This window comes from Halichoerus grypus, chromosome 7 (assembly GCF_964656455.1).
Source record: "Halichoerus grypus chromosome 7, mHalGry1.hap1.1, whole genome shotgun sequence".
Taxonomy (NCBI): Eukaryota; Metazoa; Chordata; class Mammalia; order Carnivora; family Phocidae; genus Halichoerus; species Halichoerus grypus.
This window is the reverse complement of record NC_135718.1, coordinates 26,447,247-26,471,043: the sequence shown is the minus strand read 5'-3', so window position 1 is coordinate 26,471,043 and position 23,797 is coordinate 26,447,247. Positions and strand designations below refer to the sequence as shown.

General features: G+C 52.6%; 3 protein-coding genes across 10 annotated transcripts in view; 2 read left to right on the top strand and 1 right to left on the bottom strand.

Annotated features, from left to right (window-relative positions):
• The first annotated feature begins 4,962 nt into the window (after positions 1-4,962).
• On the top strand, positions 4,963-8,257 carry ELOVL3 (ELOVL fatty acid elongase 3). Its single transcript, XM_036086518.2, has 4 exons — positions 4,963-5,268; positions 6,256-6,387; positions 7,098-7,249; positions 7,505-8,257. The coding sequence occupies exons 1-4, from the start codon at positions 5,168-5,170 to the stop codon at positions 7,930-7,932; spliced, it is 813 nt and encodes a 270-aa protein (XP_035942411.1). The 5' UTR covers positions 4,963-5,167; the 3' UTR covers positions 7,933-8,257.
• A 175-nt stretch (positions 8,258-8,432) lies between these two features.
• On the bottom strand, positions 8,433-10,859 carry PITX3 (paired like homeodomain 3). Its single transcript, XM_036086511.2, has 3 exons — positions 10,742-10,859; positions 10,367-10,569; positions 8,433-9,823 (listed from the first exon to the last, which is right to left on the bottom strand). Exons 1-3 carry the CDS (start codon positions 10,857-10,859, stop codon positions 9,236-9,238), a joined length of 909 nt encoding a protein of 302 aa, XP_035942404.1. The 3' UTR covers positions 8,433-9,235.
• Positions 10,860-23,404: 12,545 nt separating this feature from the next.
• GBF1 (golgi brefeldin A resistant guanine nucleotide exchange factor 1) overlaps positions 23,405-23,797 on the top strand; it is a 117,708-nt gene continuing 117,315 nt past the window's right edge. For 4 of the 8 annotated variants that reach the window (XM_078077190.1, XM_036086464.2, XM_036086473.2 and 1 more), the window contains exon 1: positions 23,405-23,671. The gene's annotated coding sequence lies outside the window, so the exon portion shown is untranslated. The remainder of the gene's footprint in view (positions 23,672-23,797) is intronic. The other 4 variants (XM_036086487.2, XM_036086480.2, XM_078077191.1 and 1 more) reach the window with 1 other exon arrangement.

Below are 23,797 nucleotides of genomic sequence, written 5' to 3'. Positions count from 1 at the left end.
GTGACTTTCTAAAGCTAAAATGTGAAACACTGGGACGCAAAGGGATGATGGAACATTGGCTGGAAAGGAAGAGTCAGGGCTAATCTCAGGATTCTGACCTTTGCCCTGAGAATTTTTTTGTTCTTAAAGAGGAATGGCATGGGGCGCCTGGGTGGCTCAGTTGGTTAAGCGACTGCCTTCGGCTCAGGTCATGATCCTGGAGTCCCGGGATCGAGTCCCGCATTGGGCTCCCTGCTTGGCAGGGAGTCTGCTTCTCCCTCTGACCTTCCTCCCTCTCATGCTCTCTGTCTCTCCTTCTCTCTCTCTCAAATAAATAAATAAAATCTTTAAAAAAAAAAAAAGAGGAATGGCATGAACTAACTTGTGTTTTAGGAAGGTATTTCTGGAAGCTAATGACAGATGGATCTGGAGACACTGGAGTCTATAAGATGAGCATATCTATGTTTTACCCACTTATCAAGGGTCATAGATAGGACTAAGGGTAAGCTTTTTAGGTAGTATGCACATTAACTCTTTATCTTAAAACTGTTCCCATTTTATAGCCTTCCTTTAAATTTTTTAAAAATTGCGGTAAGATATATGTAACATAAAATGTACCACCTTAACTATTTTTAAGGGTGTAATTCACTATTGTTAAGTACATTTCACATTGTTGTGCAACCAGTCACGAGATCGTGACATTCTTTTAAGTTAATTTAGTTCAGTTTTATTAAAAAGAAATTGAGGGGGGCGCCTGGGTGGCTCAGTCGTTAAGCGTCTGCCTTTGGCTCAGGTCATGATCCCAGGGTGCTGGGATCGAGCCCCGCATCGGGCTCCCTGCTTGGCGGGAAGCCTGCTTCTCCCTCTCCCACTCCCCCTGCCTGTGTTCCCTCTCTCGCTGTGTGTCTCTCTGTCAAATAAATAAATAAAATCTTTAAAAAAAAAAAAGAAATTGAGGGACGCCTGGGTAGCTCAGCTGGCTGAGCGTCTGCCTTCAGCTCAGGTCATGATCCCAGGGTACTGGGATCGAGCCCTGCATTGGGCTCCCTGCTCAGTGGGGAGTCTTCTTCTCCCTCTCACTCTCCCTCTGTGCTTTCTCTCTGTCAAGTAAATAAATAAAATCTTTAAAAAAAAATAAAAAGAAATTGAAATTTGTACAAATTTAACTTTTTTGGTAATAATTACTGATGGCTGCTTAACACTTTACATTGTATAACGCTCTTTAACATATATGATCTCATTTGATCCTCATAAACATCCTTCTAAGGTAGATATTATCCCCATTTTACAAATGAGAAAGCTGAGGCCAAGAGCCAAAAGACCAGACAAGCTTGGGGGGTGTGTTTGTCCTGGAGAGACAAAGAGCGTCACCCAGATTTATAAGCTGAGGATTTCACCCATCCAATCAGTCATGCAGCAAATATTATCTGAGTACCTAGTATGTGCCCAGTGTTAGGAAAATGATGTTGAGCAAAATAGACATATTCCCTGCATTTATGGAGCTCAAGGACTAGTGGGGTAAACAGGCATTCATCAAGAAATCATAAGGGGCGCCTGGCTGGCTCAGTCAGTGGAGCATGTGACTCTTGATCTTAGGGTTGTGAGTTCAAGTACCACACTGGGTGTAAAGATTACTTAAAAATAAAATCTTTAGGGGTGCCTGGGTGGCTCAGTCAGTTAAAAGTCAGGCTCTTGATTTCGGCTCAGATCATGATCTCAGGGTCCTGGGATCGAGCTCCCTATCTGGCTCCGTGCTCAGAGGGGAGTTTGCTTGAGATTCTTTCTCTCTCCTTCGGCCCCTCCCCCTGCCCCTGCTTGTATGTGCACATGTGGGCATGCTCTCTCTCTCAAATAAATAAATAAATCTTAAAAAAAAAAAAAAATAGGGCAGGGCACCTGAATGGCTCAGTCAGTTAAGTGTCTGCCTTCGGCTCAGGTCATGATCCTGGGGTCCTGGGATGGAGCCTGCATTGGGGTTCCCTGCTCAGTGGGGTTCTGCTTCTCTTTCTCCCTCTGCCCTCCCCCCTGCTCCTGCGTGCTTTCTCTCAAATAAATAAATAAAATCTTTAAAAAAAAATAAATACCACTTCTTCCGAAAAACCTTTAAAAAATAAAGTAAAATCTTTAAACTTCACAGGGAAAGACAATGTAAAATATCCTCTTTTGAGAGCAGCTCAGGACCACATATGCTTATGCTATATGCATTTGTAAACCTTCCAAAATGATTCACCCTGACATTTCCATGTGTCTGTCTAATCCACAATATCCTTTCCTTGACATTATATGATTTGTATATTGACCCCCAACCTTGTGAGGTAAGCAGGTAAGTATGACTGTCTATATTTTACTGATGAAAAATTCGAGTCTCAAAGACTCGATAACTTGCCTAAAACCACATGACTAGTTAATGGTGAAGCTGGGATTTGAATCCAGGTCTTGTAACAGCTAGATTGTTATTCTTGTAGTATTCATTCTTCCACCTATTCATTCCTTCATCAAATATGCACTGATCATCTTCTGAGTGTCAGCCTACATAGGGAGCAGTCAAGAGCCACAGAAGGGTTTGAAGCAGGAAAGCAGCATGATCCAATTTAGATTTTTTTTTAAAGATTTTATTTATTGGGGCGCCTGGGTGGCTCAGTCATTAGGTGTCTGCCTTTGGCTCAGGTCATGGTCCCAGCGTCCTGGGATCGAGCCCCACATCAGGCTCCCTGCTCAGCGGGGAGCCTGCTTCTCCCTCTCCAGCTCCCTGTGCTTGTGTTCCCTCTCACTATCTCTCTCTGTCAAATAAATAAATAAAATATTTTTTTTAAATTAAAAAAAATAAAGACTTTATTTATTAGAGAGCATGAGGAGAGCATGAGCAGGGGGAGGGGCAGAGGGAGAGGGAGAAGCAGACTCCCCGCTGAGCAGGGAAGCCCTACACAGGGCTGGATTCCAGGCCAGGACCCTGGGATCATGACCTGAGCCAAAGGCAGATGCTTAACCAACTAAGCCACCCAGGTGCCCCTCCAATTTAGGTTTTAGATGAGAGGGCAATGATGGTTTCCAAAATATGGTCTGGGACCACCTACTGGGTCTGAATCTCTGGGATTGGGGCTCAGGAATGTCACCATCAGCCAGGTTTGGGAATTCCTTTCCAATTCTAATGCAATGAAGAGAGAGAAGCACTGTATTAGAGAAGGAGGTGGTGCAAACAGTTAACATGACTAAGGTAGGGGCTGTAGTGAGAGCCAACCAGGTGAGAAGTGATGAAGTACAGGGACAAAGTGATACACTTGAGGATCATTAGAAAGCATGGGCAGGGGGCGCCTGGGTGGCTCAGTCGTTAAGCATCTGCCTTTGGCTCAGGTCATGATTCCAGGTCCTGGGATCGAGCCCCGCATCGGGCTCCATGCTCAGCGGGAGGCCCGCTTCTCCCTCTCCCGCTCCCCCTGCCTGTGTTCCCTCTCTCGCTGTGTCTCTCTCTGTCAAATAAATAAATAAAATCTTAAAAAAAAAAAAAAAAAGAAAGAAAGCACGGGCAGGACAGTGGCTGAGGTTCAAAGAAGTAGAGCTGGGATTCCTGCCTGGGGCCTCAGGCTCTGGAGCCTGTGCGGTTTACTGCACATAGACTTTTATAACCATGTCCCGATTTTAAATATCTATATTTACATCTCTTGGCCCTTGTTTTGCAAATCTCCATCTTATTTCAAACTGCCTTCAAGTCTTGTATTTCTCCCTCACTTTCATAAAGCCTAGGAGAGACGTTAGGGACAGACAAGTAAGGCCTTAAAAGCTTTAAAATATTTATTTCTTTGGGGCTGGGTGCCTAGGCAAGGAAAAAATAGATTTGATTAGACAAGCACAAACTCTGGGAGAGAATAGTAAGATACTGGAGAGATGCACTGCATCTCCTCTTCTATAAGCCCTAGAAGGCCTCCAGAAAACCTGAAGACAATAATCCCAAAAGCCCAGAGGGTGACCGTATTTCCTCTCCAAGGTTATTACTGGGTTTCAAGCTGGAGCATTTCAAGAATTCAGGAAACTGTAAAGAATCCACAACAGCCTCAGCTACCATCTCCCCTAACATCAACATCAACAACCTTGACAATAAAATTTTTTAAAATTCAGGGCACCTGGGTGGCTCAGTTGGTTAAGTGTCTGCCTTCAACTCAGGTCATGATCTCCGGGTCCTGGGATGGAGCCCCGCATCAGGCTCCCTGCTTAGGAGGGCATCAGCTTCTCTCTCTCTCCCGCTGCTCCTCCCCACTCTCTCTCTCTCTCTCTCTCTCTCAAATTTTTTTTTTTTTAAGATTTTATTTATTTGACAGACACAGCAAGAGAGGGAACACAAGCAGGGGGAGTCGGAGAGGGAGAAGCAGGCTTCCCCCTGAGCAGGGAGCCCGATGTGGGGCTCGATCCCAGGACCCTGGGATCATTACCCGAGCCGAAGGCAGACGCTTAACGACTGAGCCACCCAGGCGCCCCAATAAATAAAATCTTTAAAAATATATTAAAAGTAGTCTCCTTCCCACCCGCAACCACAGACCTGAAGAGGGCAGATGGGACTATGGGGGATTCGTCTGCATCCGGGGTCTGGGTTTCCCAGGGTCGCAGGGAGACGAGAAACTGACACCCGAATTTCTGAATGCAGGCATCAGAGGCTGAGGACGCCTCCACTCTCTCCTCACTGCCAGGTAGGTCAGGATTAAAGCGCACTCAGCCAAAGGCTGTGGTTGGCAGTACAGGGGCTTAGCCAAGCAGGTGGGCGGGAATGGAGGTGTGGGAGAAAAGGATGAGAAAGTGGGTGTGGTGGGATCCTACCACTGGCATTTGGGTTGGGGTGTGAGAAGCACCTGGGGGAGGTGCCCTGGAGGATGACCAATCAGAGAGCGGGTTGCGGCCCAGAGGCAGGACAGGGGCGTATCTTGGTCGAGATTGGATAACGGTCTGGAGCTGGGAGGGGCCGCGCGCCGCCCCGTCCCACAGCTCTGCAATTCAGCTTCATATACCGCAGCGGCGGCGGCGGTGGAAGTCGTCTGACTGTGGCGCACGTGCCGGAATCTGACGCTCCTCGCTTGCCGCGGAGTTCCTTGCCTGGGAGTTCCGCGTGCGTTTCGTCCTGCCCCAAAGTTCGCTCCATCCTCGGTGCCCCAACCTCTTGCCCAGCTTCTCAAGCTCCGGACCTCGACGTCTGCAGAACGAAATGGTTACAGCCATGAATGCCTCGGACGAAATAGAGCAGATATTGCAGCCTTACAACTTCGAGCTGTTCCAGGACATGAGGCCCCTTTTGGAGGAGTACTGGTGAGACCTGGGGAAGGCGAAGGGCCGTGCCAGGGTCCTGACCTTGATGACTGCTATGGGGGGGGGGGGGAGGAGACACTGGATGCCTGCAATGATTTTCTTAAAGAGCAAAGGTATCGGGCTCCTCTGTACTGGCTCCATATCCCTGTTGTCCAAGGTGCAGTTAGCGTGGCATCTCAGAGATTAGACCCGGAGGAAAGAAAGAAAGAATGAGAGAGAAAGAGAAAAAGAAAGAGAGAGACAGGAAGGAAGGGAGGGAGAAAGGAAGAAAATGGGTTGAGGAAAGTAGGAGACAGAAACCCAGGGGAAAGAGTGTAGTGAGAAATGATCTCTGAGGAAGGGGTTGATCTGAACTCCTACTCCCACCCACCTTATAGACGACTCTCCTCTGTCCTTTGTGGCCGTGTGTGCAGGCGTGCGGGCATAGTGCTGGTCCCAGGGACAGTCTGCCTTTACATTTATCACGCTATTCACCAAATGCTCCATTGTCCCCGCTGTGGAGAAGGAGACACAGTCAGGGAGCTCTTTCAAGATTTCCCCAGGCTCTTTGACCTTGCCCTAAAGCTCCTCAGAGGTGTTTGTGGGCTGACTTTGTGCTCCAGCCAATTTACCATAACCCAACCAGGCAGAAACTATTGCCACATTCTTCTTATACCAGACCTCTGGGTTGGTTCTAGGCATGGGCACAGCAGGTGTCACCCAATCACAATTCCACTGAGAGCAATAATCACAGAAACCTTGAACACAGCCCCTGCCCTGCACTAGGTACTTTATATACCTTAACACTGTCAGGAGAGGAGTGCTATTTCTCCTTTATAATAAGGAAACTGAGGCTCAGAGAACTAAGTAGTTTTTTCCCAATGTCACACAGCTAGTAAGTGGCAGAGCTGGGACTCCAACCCAGAGCACTCACCTTGAGAGACCAGTGGGCATTCCTGTAACCAGCACCCACCCATAAGCCCATCCCCTCTGCCTTTTGCCTGCCAGGGCAACCTCATTCCTCATAGCTCTGGTCTACCTGCTACTCATCTTTGTGGGGCAGAACTACATGAAGGCACGGAAGGGCTTCAACCTGCAGGGGCCTCTGATCCTTTGGTCCTTCTCCCTTGCACTCTTCAGGTAAGACCCCCCTCCCCCCAATCTCCACTCCCTGCCTATCCTGTAGACCCTAGACCCTCATTCTATCCCTAAAACCTTTCTGGAAACCCCAAGTGAGTCAATGCCCCAAGTTGCCCTCTAACTCTTTCCCTAGCCCATTCCCTCAGCTCCAGCTCCCTCCCCAGCTTCCATCCTCCTCCCACATTACCCTGTTTACTTTCTTCCCCAGGCCCCATACAAGCAGCCTCTGCTCTCTCTCATGAGTCCTCTTGTGCTCATGGAGTCTGTGTACTTTTAACAATTTTCTCCAGCCTCTAATGCTCTCAGAATCTAACACCCTCTCCCCCCCCAAAACAAAACAAAACAAAACACCCTCTCCCAAGACCTTCCAATAACTTCTGTAGCCCCTCCTTCCCAGATTTCATTCCCCAAACTCCTTCTATCTCCCCAGTCCTGTTGCCCATCCCCTCCCACGTTCCTACCCATCCCAAGAACCATAGTCCCTAACTCAGTTTTCAGTCCCATCCTCCAGCATTCCCTGGTCCTTCCCCAGCCCTAATCTCCTCTAGATTACAGGTTGGATCCTGGCCCCAGGATCTCAGAAGCTGTGACCCATTCTGCTGGAAGGCGGAAGTGGTGGAGCTTGGGACAGTGACCTGCCAGGCCACGGGGGAAGGGTGAATTGGTGCCTGGGGATGACCCTTACACCCTTTTCCTCTATCCCATTTCAGTATCCTGGGGGCACTGAGGACATGGGGCCATATGGCTACCCTGCTACTTAAGGGGGACCTAAAGCAAACTGTGTGCTTCTCCATCTTCACCCACACTCCCATAATCAGATTCTGGTCCTGCCTCTTTGTTCTCAGCAAGATCATTGAACTTGGTGAGTGGCAAGTCTTTGTCTCTCTGGTGCCCAGTCAACGGCATCCCTCCTCAGGAACCCCCCCACACCTCCCCCGTCACATGGAGAGTCCCTTCCCCACCCCTGGGTCCTAACACCTCTTACCCAAGCCCCTCTTTAAATTATTTGCCACAAAGGCCCTTGTCCATGCCCTGAGAATTCCCCCATGTCCCTATATCCATCACGGAGGGTGGTGCCAACTGGGTGGTATGCCAGCTCTGCCTCCCCATCTCCCAGGAGACACGGCCTTCATCATCCTGCGTAAGCGGCCGCTCATCTTTGTGCACTGGTACCACCACAGCACAGTGCTAGTGTACTCGAGCTTTGGATACAAGAACAAGGTGCCTGCAGGCGGCTGGTTCATGACCATGAACTTCGGTGTGCATGCCATCATGTACATCTACTACACTCTGAGGGCTGCCAAAGTAAAGTCCCCCAAGTGGTTACCCATGCTCATCACCAGCCTGCAGATCCTGCAGATGTTTATGGGAACCATTGTTGGCATCCTAACTTACATCTGGAGACAGGAACAGGGCTGCCACACCACAATGGAACACTTCTTCTGGTCCCTTGTCTTGTATATGACCTATTTCTTCCTCTTTGCCCATTTCTTCCACCAAACCTACATAGTGCCCAAAGTCAAAGCCAAGACCAAGAGTCAGTGAAGGGTTGGAGAAAAAGGAGCCCCAGGCTCTCTCCCTGCCAAGGCACCAAAGGGTTGAGCTTAGGTTTGGGAGAATAATTAAGATGCCTTCCCTGCATGGTTTTTCCCATGGGATCTGTGCCCCAAGGTGGCAGGAAGTGATGTCAGACAAGAAGTGTCAGCTGTGGGTGGGGTGTAATCTAGTACTTTGATGTTTCTATTTTTAATGTGAAGGCCAAGCAAGCCCTGGGATGGGGGTAGAACTGAGAAGGATTTCCAGAGCTGAATTTATATTTCTATCCAGAAATTTTCTTACTCCATTTTTAAATTAAAGATTTCAACAAGTCTTTTTTGGGGGTTTTGAGATTTGGGGGAAGAGGACTGCTGTGATGGGAGAGGGCTGCTGGCAGCGGGATGATCACTGAGTGAGAAGCCTAAGAAGGTGTGAAGGTGTGTGGAAAGATGAGGGGCACACACACACACACACACTCAATAAGAATTCTAGGCCTGGTAGGCACTTAATAAATGTCTGTTACAGACCAGAATTTTATTGCTATTAGAGACCCAAGCCCCTCATAGGAACAGTGAGAAACAGGTGCAGAAAGGCGGTGTAACTTATCTAAGGTCATAGGCTTCCTAAGTTGCAGAATTGACACCTGCAAGCAAGCGTTCCAGACCAGAACTTCCAGTTATCCTCCATAAGACCACGAGGTGGCGCCGCAGCACCAGCTTTGGCCAACGCTAGCGAAGTAGCTAGTCCTTAAGCCACACCTACATACTCGCACGCAGGTGCCCCCCCCGCCCCCCCGCTCCAGGAATCCCCCAGCTGACCCATCCCGGTGTTGGGAGCTGAGAGGGGACTGAAGCCCTAGAATCCCAGGCCCTCACTTCTTTCCTGGACACCCAGCTCTCCTTTAAACATGGGGTAGCCTGAGGGGAGGGGGCTCAACCGCAACTCTGAATCATCAGGCCTTTGGCAGTCCGCGCACGTTTATTTCATTTATCTTTGAAAATGGGGGAGGGGAGTCTGGAGAAGGCGGGGTGGGCCAAGGGTCACTTGGCCCCCGGGGAACTGGTCCCTGTTCCTGGCCTTAGTCCCAGGGGCGTGGACTGTGTGTAGGGTGTGTAGGGCCCAGTCCATCCCTCAGGGCCGGCAGCGGGGAGGCTCTCTCCTGAGCTGGCCGCCCACCCCTCCGCCCTCCCCGAGCTGTCCCAGCACCCCTCTCAGACCCCGGGATAGGGGCAAGCCAGTCAAGACGACCCCAGTCCGGGGAGGCTGTGAATTCTCGCCCCCGCCCTCGGGGATGGTCGACGGACCGGGCCGTTCATACGGGCCGTTCCACGGCGTACTGACACGGACTGAGGTTGGCGGCCGGGGGCGGCCCGGGCACGGCGGGATAGCTGAAAGAGGCGTGCTGTTTGGCCTTGAGCCTCAGGCTGGCCAGACTCGAGTTACACGGGTCCCGATATACGTAGGGGGAGGAGGCGGCTGCAGCTGCGGCTGCAGCGGCCGAGGCGTAAGGGCAGGACACTGCCCCGGAGGACACTGCGGCCGGAGCCAGCCCGGGGGGCCCCCCGCCCAGGCCCTGCAGGGCCCCGGGCCCTGGCACGGTGCCCGGGGCGGCTGCGGCCGAGGGCACCATGGAGGCGGCGATGGAGCTGGGTGGCGAGAAGACGGGCTGCGAAGCCAGAGGCCCCACGTTGACTGAGTTGAAGGCGAACGGGAAGGTCTTGGCGGCGAGCGGCGGGCCGAGCGCCTTGGGTGGCCAATTGCCGTACGAGTAGCCGGGGTACACCTCCTCGTAGGGCGGCACCAGCCCCCCTAGTGGCGCGGCGAAGCCGCCCTTGCACAGCTCGGCTTGCTGGCTGCGCTCGCGCTTCCGCCACTTGGCGCGCCGGTTCTTGAACCACACCTGCGGGCGTTGGAGAAAGGCTGTCAGGGCCGGAGCCGGGGGGGGGGGGGGGGGCGACCTGGGTCCGCGCGGCTGGCCGCGGGGTCACCGAGACCGGGGTTCGGGCCAGGACCGCGCCAAGGATAAACAAAACGGAAGCGGGGCAGCCAGGGGGTGGGAGGAGCGCACCGAGTCAGGAGGCTGAGAACAGGAGTGGGCGGCACGACTGAGTCAGGGGCTACAGGGTCGGGGCGGGGGGGCGCGTAGGATGGAGTCAAGGAGGGGAGAAGAGAACGGGAGACAGTGCCGGGGGAAAAGGAACGAGCGGCCTGGAGCGACAGGGTGGAGGGAGTCAGAGCAGAGGCCGGAGGCTGTGCGGGGCAGCCCACGGAGGCAGGGGCACGTCGGGTGTTGGGCCGAGGATAGGCAGTCAGGGCGGAAGCGCAGGTTGCTGGCTCCAGGGCAGCTCGCTGAGCGGCCAGTGAGAAAGAGGCCCCGGGCCGGAGCGGGAAGGTGGGCGGGGGCGCGGGGCAGGAGAGGGTTGCGGGTTTGGGAGGGCCGTACCCGCACGCGGGCCTCGGTGAGGTTGGTCCACACCGCGATCTCTTCGCGCGTACTCATGTCGGGGTAGCGGTTCCTCTGGAAGGTCGCCTCCAGCTCCTGCAGCTGCTGGCTGGTGAAGTGGGTGCGCTGCCGCCGCTGCTTCTTCTTCAGCGAGCCGTCTTCCGGGGAGCCGCCGGGCAGCGAAGCCGAGGCCTTCTCCGAGTCTGGGGGCCGAGGTGGGGGCAGGTCACAGGGCGCCCAGGCCTGCGCGGATTCCGCGGCTCAAGGACCTCCTCCACTGACCCCTCACTCCCACCCGGCCTTCCACTGCCAGATCCCACCCCCAGGAGGGACAGAACTGTTCTCTCCCCTACCCCCAGTAGGGGGTGCGCTCACCACTGTGCTCTGGGCCCTTGCAGCCGTGCTCTGGGAGTGGCGGGTGGGGAGTGCCCGCATCTGACAGCGAGAGGGCCGGGCTCCGGGCCTCCGCCTCGCTAAGCAGGCCGAACTCCATGGAGGGAGGACTCTGGAAGGGAGAGAAGACACAGGCCAAGTTGATGGGGATAAAATCTCCCGGTTATCGGGTTCCCAGTAGTGTTTCCCCTCAAGTTCACTGCCCCTTTCTCAGCTACCGACATAAAGCTATCCCTGTGTGGGGTACCCTAGGATAGAATAGGGAAACAGCAGCCTAGGGGGAGAAAGATGTGTACCCAGGGGTATTACGCACAGACATGCACACTAGACTGTGTTTTGTTCACTGCTGGGCACCTAGCTAGAACTCTGCCTGGTGCCCAGTTGGTGTTCAATAGATATTGATTGAATTAGCTAAGGACAACCACGCTACTGCGCACCACGTGCCGTATACCACATCCTCAAAAACTTCAGTTCCTTCTCACATGTATGTCCGGTATCCACACAAACTCATACATGCCCCTCAGCCAATCACACCTGAACACAGTCTGAACTTCTGTTACTCTCCGGTGGGACAGATTTGATTTTGAAGCAGACCCAGTATGTCTCGCATGAGGATAACCACTGCTATTATTTATGAATACTTACGATGGGCCTTTACCTCATTATCTCTCTCCTCACAAGAATGCATCAATATTAAGTATTATCACCCTCGTTCAGGTGAGGAAACAGACTTGAAGTAACCACTAAGGTCACAGAGCTTAGTACGTCGTGAAACTGGGATCTGAACCAGGCCTGGGAAACTCCTAAGCTAATGCTTTTTCTTCATTTGCTTTTTCCATTTGTTTTCCTTGGGGCCCTACCCAGACACCCCCTCAGGGACTGGAACTTGGGGCTAGCCTCAGGGATAGAAGTCTAGCTTGGCCTTGCTTGGGTCTGCTTCAACCAGGGCAGTCCTGTTTTTGCTTGTTTTGTTTATGCTTTCTAGGGAGATAGCATTTGAAGAAAGGATTCCAGGATCACAAACAAGTTTGAAAGTCCCTAGGCCTTCTGGCCTTGTCCGCTTCTGTGCCCATGCAGACACACCTCACCCCCTTACCAGTTCCACCCATGCCAGCCTCCACTGCCCCCCCCCCCCACCGCAGCAGATGTGAGCTTCTTAAAGCCACATTCCCGCCCTTATTCCCTATCCCAGGAGACGCCCCAGGTCCCTCTCCAAGTCTCCCCAGTAGGGTCCCCCTTGTTGCTGGCTATCCCAAGCCTCCTCTGGTGGGAGGAGGAGAAAGGGGCTCTAAGTGAGGCTCAAGAACTCTGGATGCCTCTTGGTCAGAGGAGAACCAAAGGAGTCTAGGGACAGAGGAACAGGGGTAAAGAGCTGGCTAGGAGGGGTCCATCTGCCTCTCCATTAACGGGGACTTAATGCAGGCTGTGCAGGGTGGCATTAATGTGGTGGATTAGCCTAGATTGAGATGTGTGTCACTTGGCTGTTCTGAATTTATAAGGAGCCTCTCTCTGGGAGGCGCAGATGGGCAGCGGCCTGTATTTGCACATGGTAATGCCCCCGTCAACCAGCTGAGAGAGGACAGCTGCCCCCCCCAACCTCTCAAGTGAGATTGGGGGTGCAACAGAGGTCAAGGCAGGAGGTTGAGAAGCAGTCCCTGTTCTTTTTGCAGGGGGTGGGGTCTAGACTTGGACCTTTTTCTAAGGTTGGAGAGGCAGGACTGAAGGGAACCGGGAAGGAGAGAAGTCAGGCTAGAGGTGGGGATGCTCCTCCCCTTCCAGGGGTCTGTGGTCAGGAGTCAGAGGCTTGGGGCTGGCCCAGCGATGCTCTGATAGAAGGGACATGCCCTTGGGTGAGACCTGTGGCAGCCTTGACTAGTAGTTCTTCCCAAGTAGCTCAAAAGGCTTAGAACTGAGAGCTGGAAAAAGGGGTGCTCTCAAGTCTCCTCTTACTTTATACCCAAGATGCTCTCAAAATGCAAGCCATGCCCCTGGCTTCTCCAGAGGCCATGGGAACAACGCCACTGGGAAAAAAGGGACGATTTGGTTCACCTGTAGGGAAAACTAAACCCCACCAGTGCCATTTGTCTTTCCAGTCTGTCTTGGCTCCAGATTTCCAGTATTCCAAACTCCCCTTCCCCCAGCATTCCGTACCTGTATCTCCGTTTCACCCTCAACTGCAGCAGAGGGAGGCAGGGTGGAGAGAGATAAGGGCCAGAGTAAGAGATGAGGCTGAGAAAGCAGAGTTCAGGCTGTGTATTCCCAGAGACAGACAGACACACATGCAGACACACACGAGCCCCCACTCAGACAAAATAAGCACTTGGACTTGGAGCTAGAGGCATACAAACACATACTCTCCCACACATGCGCTCCCACATTCAGGCAGACAGACCCACACCGTCGCACAGTCTCCTCTCTCTGTGACAGGGACAGCTGCCTTGGCTGTTTTGGAGCTAGCCATTACTCTCCCCCCCTGCCTGGCCCCTCTGAACCTCAGCTCTCAGTCCCAGGAACTAAGGACTCTGTGGGGGAGGAGGAGGCCAAAGGGGCCAGGGGAGTGGTCTATACTCAGTGGCTGCTGGGGAGACCCTGTTTCCCTGGGTGGGGAGAAGTCTGAGGGAAGAGGATGGCTTGGGGGTAGAGGGTGGAAACTGCCCAGGCCCTTCCTAGGAAAGTAATCTGGAATAGCCAGAAGAAAATAGGTTTGGAGACAAAAGATCTGGGTTCATGTCCTGGCTCCCCAACTTACTAGCTGTGTGTTCTTGGCAAAGTACTTTACCTCTCTGGACATATTTTTTCATCTCTAAAAGGGAGATCATACTCCCTTCCCTACCTACCTCTAGTATTGTTATAAGGTTAAAATAAAACATAATGTAAAAATGAATGGGGATAAAACTCTATCCAAGTTGCTTCCCCGCGCCCCCCTCCCCATTCATTGAACAGATGTCTATTTGGCACCGTCTATGAGCTGGGCATTGAGTAAGGCACTGAGGATAGAGTGGTAAGTAAGATCTCATCCTTGTCTCTGCCTTTGCTTGAGTTCACCTTCCTAGACCCTGTATCACCCAGTGAAGAATTCCTCTGGTGAATAAAGGTGAGTACGCTGCATTTGAGAGTGGGATGCAAAGGTGTGTTGTGAATACTCGGTCCTGAACATAAAGGAGGGCCCAGCCAATAAGGTAACAGCAAAATGGGCAGAGTAACCGAAGCTGAGAGCCATGGTAAAGGGAAGAAGGAAACCTTCAGGCTCTTGACCGGTGTAGTAATAGTGGAAAGAGGGGTTGAGGCCGAGAAGAGCCCTGCCTGCAAAAATGAAAAGGCAAGAACACCACAGCCAGGCAGGCAACAGAGAGATAGACGGCGGGAGCACAGGCCTCCAGCGGACTCGAGTCCGGGTGGGCTAGCCAGGCAGAGGCTGGGGGCGCCAGGCTGTTGTCTGAGCTGGAGACAGGCTGGCTGAGGATTAAGCTCCCCCAAACTGTTGGAGGTCAGGAAGCTGGGGAGTTGGGACTGAGGCCAGGGGCTTCGCCTCACTCGGTGGACAGGGACAAGCAGTAGGTCTGGAAGCTGCAGGATTGGTTGATGCTGGTAGGAAATACCAGGCAGGGGCAGAGAGAGTCAGGAGATAACAGTGGGGTGCTGAATCCAGCTCTGGGAGGGGCTGCCGGTCCCCCCTCCAGCCTTCCTGACACACCCTACTGGGGATGTATGGGCCAGGCTCCATGGTGTCAGGGTGACAATCCCCACACTGGGAAGAAGAAAGGACCTGCAGGTGTGCTTTGATTCTTTAGTAAAAGCTGGCATTATAGGAAGCCTATCATGGACTGCAGGAAGAACAAAACATTCAAGATATATTAAGGGGGAGAGCACAGGTTATCCCAGGTCAGAGAGGTCAGAGAGGGGAGGCCATGGTTCCCAAGGGACCCAAGCTCATGGCAAGAAGGCAACTGCCATGTGTGCCCACTTATGCCCTGATGCCAAAGGGGCAAATCAGGGCCTCAGCTAGAGAGCTCCCAAGTAGTTGCAATAATGATGCCTGGGCAGAAGGTGTACCCTAGACCTGAGATAGGAGAAAACCCTTGGAAGATGGAAGGGATAGAGTCGTGGCACCATGGCTCAGCTCAGCAAGTAGCAAGTTGGTGATAGAGTATAAACCAGGGCCCTTAACTAGCATGGAACCCGCCTAGAAACCTGGATCTGAAAGTAAGCCCTTTAAGTTCATTAGCGATGCTGAGGACCCAACTTGTCTGGTCTGCCGAGCTGCGGTGAGCAAATGGGCGCAAATGAAGACAGCTATAGACGAAGGTCACAGACCCAAGAGGAAACCCTAAGGCTTGAGTGGAGGCAGCAATGATTCTATGCAGTTAATTTATCAAGGGGTAAATTAGGGATCAGAGAAATGGGCCCCCACACCCACCCCTCCCCTTCCTCCCGTCTTTCCTTCAGCAAGTGTTAGGTGCTAGGACAGATCCCCAAGAACGGTAAGGCACAGACCCTAATTTCTAGGAGTCTACAGTCTGGGAAGGTAAACAGGATGGACAATGATGGGTTAAATAGGCCTAATTCTCACATTGTGGGGGGTCAGAGAGATGGAAGCCCATGTAAGGTGATATCAAGTTATGGGGCTCAGAGAATGTAGCACATGGCAGAGCTGGGAACCAGGGAGGCAGAGAAGGAGCAGAGGCTTCTAAATAAGAGAGCAGTACTGGGAATGAGCTGGCAGGTTCCGAGGGCAACAGGCAGTCTCAGGCGGCCAGGGTCTCAGTGTGGGCAATGGGAAATCATCAGAGGAAAACAGGTCAGGCTGCGGGAGCCTCCAATGAAGGGCATGGGGTGGTGCTTCAGGTCTGATAGAGTCTAAGCTAGAGCATCTCCAGCTTTTCCATCAAAACCTCCTAAGACCAGTAAGAGAGAACATCACTCTGGGAAACTGGGAGCACAACCTCGAACAGCTGCCACCAGTATGAAATTTCTTTGAGATCTCCAGCCTTATGTTAAAAATTGAAGCAAGTTTTGCATTCTATTCCACACTTAAGCATATTTATTTTGATATAAAAGTAAAGTTTTCTCTCCACGTCTCCAAGTGACATCTTCAAGTGACATCACCACACCAGGAAGATGGGGCACATTTCGGCTGCAGCATCATGCCCCTTCTACTCCTGACCTGCCTGCTCTCCCCATCCCCCGCTTTTGAGAAGCAGTACTCCAAGCAGTGGGAGTCGCTGGAGGCTTGTAGGCAGGGGAGAAACATAAGAGCAGCGGCTCTGGGACCTTTACTTGGCTGTAGTGAGCAGAAAGGATTGGGCAGGGGAAAGGTGGGAAAGGGGGAACTTAACTGAAAAGTGTAAAGAAGGCCCTGGGGAGGACAATGGAGAAGGAGTGGAGAGAATTTTGAAAGCAGCTCTTATTCCCCCCACTGCCTATCTTCTTTCCCTTTCTGTCCCCATCACCCTCATCGTGGGTCCCTGCACATGACCATGGGCTAGACACTCCAGATAATCCCAAAGCTCAGGACCTAATGGATCTTTCAGATTAGCTGCCTTCTTCCTCCCCACTCTCTAGGATGCATCATTCGGAGCAAATGGAGAAGAAAAGATCTGGGGGGCTCTGTCCTTCTCTCATGCCTATCCCCAGCTCAGCTCCAGCCTGCCTCCCTTTCCCCTCCTGGACCTGTGTCCCAGGCCCATATTCACATCCTTGAGCAGGAGGCAGGCAGAGATCAGATCAGGGTATGTGGCCTGGTGGAGGAGTTAAGCATTTGGGGAGCTCCCTAGAACTCTTCTTGGAGAGGAACAGGGGTAATGGCTGACATTGGAAGCTTGGGATAGGGTGTTCCATCTGTCATTGAGAATCTTCCTATGTCTGGATCAGGGGTGCTATCAGGCTTCTCTAAGACTTGAGACTCCATCCTTCCAAACAAAGATTCTGTGGTTACAGAGGACCTACAGTTTGGGCATAATAATAGCAATAATGTTTCTTACTTCTGTGGTGTTTCTCCATTTGCAAAGGGCTTTCAAATACATGATTTCATTGAACTCTTACAACCACCTCGGGTAGCAGGAATATCCATCCTTATTTCACCTCTAAGAAGATAAATTTGTCCAAGGTGACAGAGATTGAAGAGATTCGAATCCAGTTCTCCTAAAACCAGGGTCTGAGCTCTTTCCATGCCTTGCCCCCTCTACTCCAGCAGCCATTTGTGGTTCTGACATGCACTGATCCTCCCAAGCCCTGAAGGATTCCATTTCCACTTCCTGCCTCTGCCTCCTCTCTGGAAAGCTCTGGAAGTTTGCTGCCCACTGTGTGCCAAGGAACATTTTCCTATTCATCTTGAGTTTGCATCACTCCAGTTCTACGAGGCCCCCTCATCTCCCATTTCAGGATTTGGGGAGCAAACAAATCTGCTTATCTAGGCCTTTTATTATTTGTGGATTTCCATCCTGTTTCACCTTCCAGAGGCCTAAGCTTTTAAGTTTGCTCTCTCTAGCAGCCCCTGGCTCCCCATTCTGTGGATCATTCTCTGACCCTTCTCTGGGTCCATAACATTCTCCCTAAGAGCCAGTGACCAGGCATGCACTCAGCTACATGGCTTTATGCAAGGATGAGAGAAAGTTCTGTCTTTTGTTTCCATTCATCTTTATTATAAAGCCATTACTTTTTGGCCTTTTTGGCAAATGCAAAACTTTGGGCTAAGGTCTTCAGGGAACCATCTGCAATGCCTTCGCTATTCCTTTCCTGACTCAGAGACTTTCATTTCACCCATAATTTCAGTGATTTTCAAAGGTGATGGGAGCACAAGCCCCTGAAAAGTGTATCAGAATATGGTAGGAGTAATTGGGGTGTACCTTTATATTTATCAAAAGGGGGCAAGGACAAAAAAGGTTGAGAAACAATGTCCTAGCCAGTAATAAGCAAACTTTAAAACTGAGGAATGGAGGTGAGAGTGTGGGGAATACATATTATATGTCATTCATGGGTGGAGGGTGAGAGAGGTTGAGACCCACTTGTTTAGATTACTGATTGCTAAATACATCACCTTGCACTTATCCCATGAAAACTCAGTCCCCAGCTGAGTTGTTTTGCTTACTTACACAGACTGGGAAAGTTCTCTCTTCTCTGTTCCCTTTAGCTTAACTGGGCTCTGGTTAAACAGATCGGGTCAGGGTGGGTGGTCACTATATGGATCCAAAGGAATCAGGGCCCTTTCCCAGCTACAGAAAAAACAAAAGGGACAGTTGGGTAGGGCTGAGACATCCTTCCCAACCAGTCTTGGAGGGCAGTCTAGGCCCCATGTTGACCCCAGAGTCTGGATTCCATGTGTCTCCTTCCTCTCAGCCATCAGGGTAGTGTTGGGATTGGTGGGGTTGAGAGAGCCAAAAGGGAAAAAAACCACAGGGTTTGTTTTGCTAAAGGGCTGCAGTTTTCTCTTTGGGCCTGGGATCCTGCCTCTTGCAGGGAAGGAGCCTTTAGCCTGCTGACAACCAGGTAGGAATTCAGGGCTATCTGGTCAGCTGTATTGGAATTAGGGGTTGACTACGAGTTTGTGAGGAAACTGAAGCTGTCAGGGAGGCTTGTGTTGGACTCCTCCTTAGCCTCCCATTGCCCTTGTGGTTCATTTTCCCCTTTCCTTGTCTTCTACTAGTTGTCCTGCCATGGGCTTTCTCTCCTCAAATTTGGATTCTAGAAGTGCCGGGTGATGCTCAGATCTAGTCTGGGTTGGAGGGTGAATGTCCCCCAGCGCCACTGCACTCCAAGGCCAGGCCTTTACTCTCATTTGCCTGCTCCTGGCATCCCCTCACCCTCACCCTGCAGCCCTTAGGAGCAGAAACTAGTTTGCGAAGTGTGAGCCGGGATTTGAGGCGACCCACCAGAGCGAACCCCACTGAACACGCAGCTGGGCAAGGCGCGGCCGGGTACATGGACATGCCACTCGGCCAGGGACATTCTGTCCGCCCCTGCCGGACAGAGCGCCCGCTCCGGAGAGACCCACCTAGCCTCCCCGGACATTCTGTCCGCTCTGAGCCCCGCGCGCTGAGGACATTCTGTCCAATTCCACGCGGCTCCAGGCCGAGACCCATCCGGGCCCTGACACCCCAAGCCCGACTTGCCAGCCCCGCCGCCTAGTCACTCGGGCTGCCCAGCTTTGGCCCTGCGGCCCGCACAGCGGCCATCTGACCCGGTCGCAGCCAGGCTCCCACAACACGGCTCCTATCCAAACTGCGAAGCGGCTGGGAAGAGAAGCGTGTGCGACCAGACTCACCCCGGCTCGCAGCCCCTAGAGTCTGAGCCCTGGGCGAGGGGCGTCCGGAGCCGCCAACTGCCCTCACGCTGTGCGGCCGCCGCCAGCTCCCCCCGCTGGCCAGGGCTTCGGCAACCCCTTTAGCTCCCTGGCTGCCTGCCCCGCGCCCCCGAATTCCAGGGCGCTTTCTGGTAATGATTTTCCGACCCTACTCCCTGCTTCGCGGAGCTCCTGTCCTGGCTTCATGTCTCCGGCTTCCTTCTGGATCCCTTGAGTCTCCCTCTTCTCTGTCCCCCGAGTCCCGACGCTGAGTTTTCCTTTTCCTAAGTGCTGGCCCCGGGTCTGCAGTACGCCCTCCCAGTCTAGACCCGTTCCCCAGGCACCGTTCCCCAGTTCAGCCACCCAGGTCCCGTTTTAGGGATCCCGAAGTTCGGTCGTGGCCCCTCGGCCCCATGAGCCCCTGTCCCCGCATAGTCAAGCACTCACAGTGAGTCCCGCAGCAGGCAGACTCCCGGCAGCGGCGGCGGCGGCGGCAGTCTGGAGGGCAAGCAGGGGCCAGGGGCCGGGCACCCGGCCGCGGTGGGGGCCGCCCCCCTGCGCCCGGGCCGCCGCTCCGCTCCGGCGCTCTCCGACTCGCAGAGGGAGAGAGTGAGCCTCGCGGCGGACTGCCACCCCCCGCCGGCGCCCATTCACTTTATGGCAGCCCAGGGCGCCCCCAGCCCGCCGCGGCGAGCCTCGCGCGTCGGGCCCCGCCCCCTTCCAGCTGCGCCGCCCGGGCTCCACCCTTTCCAGCTGTGAATTTTCAGGCCCCGCCTTCGGGGGAGGGGTCCGGCCGGCGCACCGCCAAGAAGCCCGCCCCTTGGCCAATCGGAGGCACTCTTCAGCATTGGGCCACGCCCCTCCCCACGTGGCTGAAACCTCGCCGAGCGAGACCGTTTGGCAGAGCCAAGCGGGCTAGAGTATAGTGGCCCCGGTGGCCCCGGAGAAGTGGGGCCAGGCCGCCACCCTGAACGATGTGCAGTGGTGCCGGGGGAATAGGGCAGCCCGAGCGCCAGGTGGGAGGGCGCACGGGCCGGGAGAGGCCACCGGGTTTCAGCGCTTGGTTGCCGCTCACGTTTCGCAGATTTTCTCCACTTGTCGCTGTCTGTCTCTCCGCGCTTTTGTCTCTGCTCCAGTCCTCCCACATCTTGCCTTTCTTTCCTCTTCTTTTTCCTCCGCCGCTTGCTCCTGCTGTTTGTCCCTCTCCTCCCTCCTCTTCCACTTTGAAAGACTAATTTATCTTTCTCTGTGCTCTTTTTCTTCACATCTTTCTCTCTTCCTCTTCTCGGCTATCTCCCGCCCTCTCCCCCTACCTTTCCTCTCTTCCAATTAAGGCAGCTTCGTGGACAAAGCAGGGTTTGGAATGAGGCAAACCAAAGAGTCATTCTAACCCTGTTACCAACATTCTAATCCTGCCACCATCACCGAGTGACCTTGGACAAGTAACTTAACTATCACCCGTCCTACTCCTGCCTACCCCTCAGAATTAAAGGAAGCTCTCTCTGTCAGTACTTAGGCTGGGCACTCAGGCCTGGGTGGTTCGCCTGTTAGTCTGCACCCTTGGCTTGCCCAGGCTATGCTCTCCCAGCCTTAAGAGGGCTAGCATCTCCCTAGTGATACCAGGTTCAGTCCTGTGGGAGAGGTGTGGCCTTGGTGCTTGCTAGCTAGGGAGATGCAAGGAACAGGACAGATGTCCCAAGGAACATGTGGAGTCAGGCTGGGTAGCTTGGGTGCCCTTGAGGGCCCTAAGTGATCCTAAAGGAAATCTGACCAGTCATGTCTCTGCTTAAAACCCTGCAATGGCTCCTAATTGTCAAGATAAAGGCTAACCCCCCTAGCCTGGCATACAAGACTTTCAGCACCTGACCCTGTCTTTTTTTTTTTTTTAGTTAAAGCACAGGGACAGGACCCATGGGCAGGAAGAGCTGCCTGGACCTAACCCTGTCTTAATCTCCAATCTCTGAGTGGTTTCCTGCACATCTCTGGCCTTTCTTCTGACAGTAACATACTTCCAGTCTTCATCTTGCCAACTCCTACTCATTTTCCTCAGCTCCAATCAGGTTTCATTCTCTCTGAGAAACTTTTCCTGAACTTCCAAGATAGCCAGATGTCTAGCTTCTTCCTCCCACAACCCTCTTACACATACCCTCTATTATCCCACCCACTATACTGAAGAGATCAGCTTATGTGATGTCCTCTATGATGCTAAGATTGAGGAGGGCAAGTACCATGTCTTCCTCATATTTCTATTCCTAGGCATAATGTAGGACTCAATACTGAAATCTGAGGGAGATGTTCTGCCTGGTAAGATGATGGGCATGTTCATCTTTCTCCTCCTCATTTCTAACATAATCCCATTCATGCTTTTTAAATTTTTTTAATTTTTTACAAGATTTTATTTATTTTTAAAGATTTTTATTTTTATTTATTTATTTGTCCGAGATTGAGAGAGAGAGAGAGAGAGAGAGAACACAAGCAGGGGGAGTGGGAGAGGGAGAACCAGGCTCCCTGCTGAGCAAGGAGCCCGATGCGGGACTCAATCCCAGGACCCTGGGATCATGACCTGAGCCAAAGGCAGATGCTTAACGACCGAGCCACCCAGGTGTCCCAAAAGATTTTATTTTTAAGTAATCTCTATGTTTAACGTGGGGCTCGAACTCATAACCCTGAGATCTAGAGTTACATGCTCCATTGATAGAGCCAGCCAGGCGCCCCAACCATTCAGCTTTTAGGTTGATTCATTTTTGGAGGTATATGAGAGTGGAGATGAGGAAGACAGGGAGTTTTGGTCCACTTAGGATTTTCCAGTTGGCTATCCAGACCTCTCAATCTGAGACAGGCCCAGAAGACCAAATCCCAGTTTTCAAATGAAAGTGGAAATGGTTCAGATGTACTGTGGAAAGATGTGCTAAGGTGGTTTTATCTTCTTCCTCTGACTCTCTTTGGTTGAAAGATCCTCAGTCTGGACCCAGAGTTCAGGAGCCCAATATGCAGGTGCAGGGAGCTGTTGAGGAGTTCTTCAGGTCTGATGTTCAGTCTTATGGATTCTTCAAATTAGAGGAATCTAGAGCATTCCCACATTCCTACAGGTTAGGTATGGGGTTTCTCTGGATTTGGGTCATCCATAAATGTGAAGAAATGGGGAGAAAGTTGGTATCTTTTTCCACTCCCTCAGCAGTCTCTTCAGGTCTGCCTGTAACCCTGGGCTCTATCCCAGCAGATAGGCTGAGAATTCCACCATTCAATCATGCAAGGAGGAAACCCTCCTGTCTTCTTCCCCCACTTCTCTCACTTCTAGGTAATTCTAACTATCCTGGAAACCTGTATCATCTCTAGCAAGGGGAGAGGCAGCTGGGGGTAGAAGAGTGAAGATTGGGGTGGGCATCTAGCTCTTAAGCCTTTTAGCATTTCCAAGGCAAACAGGAAAAGCTTCAGTTTCCTGTCACTGGTGATGCTGACTAACCCCCTGATTAGCTTTTTTCCAGGTAGGTAAGGAGCATCCAAGGCTTAGTATGAGGAGCAGAGTTGGGAATCACAGCCTGATAGACTAAGGCATAAGAGGTAGTGAGAGGCAGTGAAAAGGAGAGCTGGACTGAGGGTGAGGACACCTGGGTTTGTCTCTCTGCTCTGCCTGCTCTGCCATTAACTAGCTATGTGAACGTGGGGGCCATCTTTCCACACTGGGACTCGGTTTCCTGCTCTGCAAATTGAGACCTGAATTAGATATCCAAGATTCCTGCCTCCTCTCATTTTCTCTGTTTCTGGATGATAGGAATGGGCACAAGACACAGAAACAGTTGGGATGGGACAGACAGGTGTATGAGAAGCCAAACGGCAGGCAGACGGGAGGGTGGGGGAGGGGAGGATGGAATAGATTGAAGGACTGGTCCTAGGACGGAAAGAACCCAGAGCTGCCTCGAAAGGAAGTGATCCCTCAAGGGGCAAGATATTGGCCTAGATGACTTTGATAGGTGGTGGCCGGGGGTGCGCAGGAGAGTAGGGTCGCCCGCTCAGGTTCTCAAAACGGACCCCGCCCCCTTTCCAGCAAATCGTAGCTTTCTTCCCCATAATGCCCAGCAGCCACTGCTAAGCCGCGCACTGCAACCGAACTCTACCTAACTCCGCCTCCCGGACCGCCCAGCACAATTTCTCCATTTTTATTGGCTTTTATGGCTGTCATTCAGAGAGTACCCGTATTCGTTGGTTGTCCCCCTACCTACCCTTTTCTTTCCCTTTTAATCTCGCCTTCTTAGGCTGTACTTGCCCCCCGAAGCCAATTTCCTTTTTCTATTGGGTAGCTGGAATGCCACTTCTCACGATACAAGCCTATGATTGGCTGTGCGCGCCAGGGCTCGCGCAGTTACCAGGCAGCGGGCTAGACTGAGGCTAGTTACCACGTCAGTGAGCTGACAGGGAAGGTAGCCGGCTCCACCGCCCGTTCCGGCCGAGTCTTCCTGGCCGACGGTGCGGTCCCTGACTTCGGCCTCAACTTCCAGGAAACGGGCTCCTTCCCTTCTCCCATCTGCCACCAGAGCCGGGAGAGTCGGTTAAAGACGTCTTCGGGGCCCGGGCTGGACATGAACAGCGGCTGCGGGTCCTGGGACTAGGCCCCGCCATTTTGGATCCGCTGACAGGTCAGCGAAGTCTCTTCTTAGAGTTCCAGTGTCGTGAAGGCCGCCCTGACATCGCCATAGGGAATGAGGGGAGGTGGGCCCTTAAGTTGGACGAGCCGGGTGGGTTAAGAACGCAGGGGCAATAAT

Bases quoted from the DNA above. Each gene is read 5' to 3' on its own strand.
- ELOVL3 (XM_036086518.2), top strand. From the start codon at position 5,168: ATGGTTACAGCCATGAATGCCTCGGACGAAATAGAGCAGATATTGCAG. The intron at 5,269-6,255 runs GTGAGACCTGGG...TTTGCCTGCCAG, and splicing joins CCCCTTTTGGAGGAGTACTG to GGCAACCTCATTCCTCATAG. The intron at 7,250-7,504 runs GTGAGTGGCAAG...CCCATCTCCCAG, and splicing joins CAGCAAGATCATTGAACTTG to GAGACACGGCCTTCATCATC.
- PITX3 (XM_036086511.2), bottom strand. From the start codon at position 10,859: ATGGAGTTCGGCCTGCTTAGCGAGGCGGAGGCCCGGAGCCCGGCCCTC. The intron at 10,570-10,741 runs GTGAGCGCACCC...CTCGGCCCCCAG, and splicing joins CAAGGGCCCAGAGCACAGTG to ACTCGGAGAAGGCCTCGGCT. The intron at 9,824-10,366 runs GTACGGCCCTCC...CAACGCCCGCAG, and splicing joins TCACCGAGGCCCGCGTGCGG to GTGTGGTTCAAGAACCGGCG.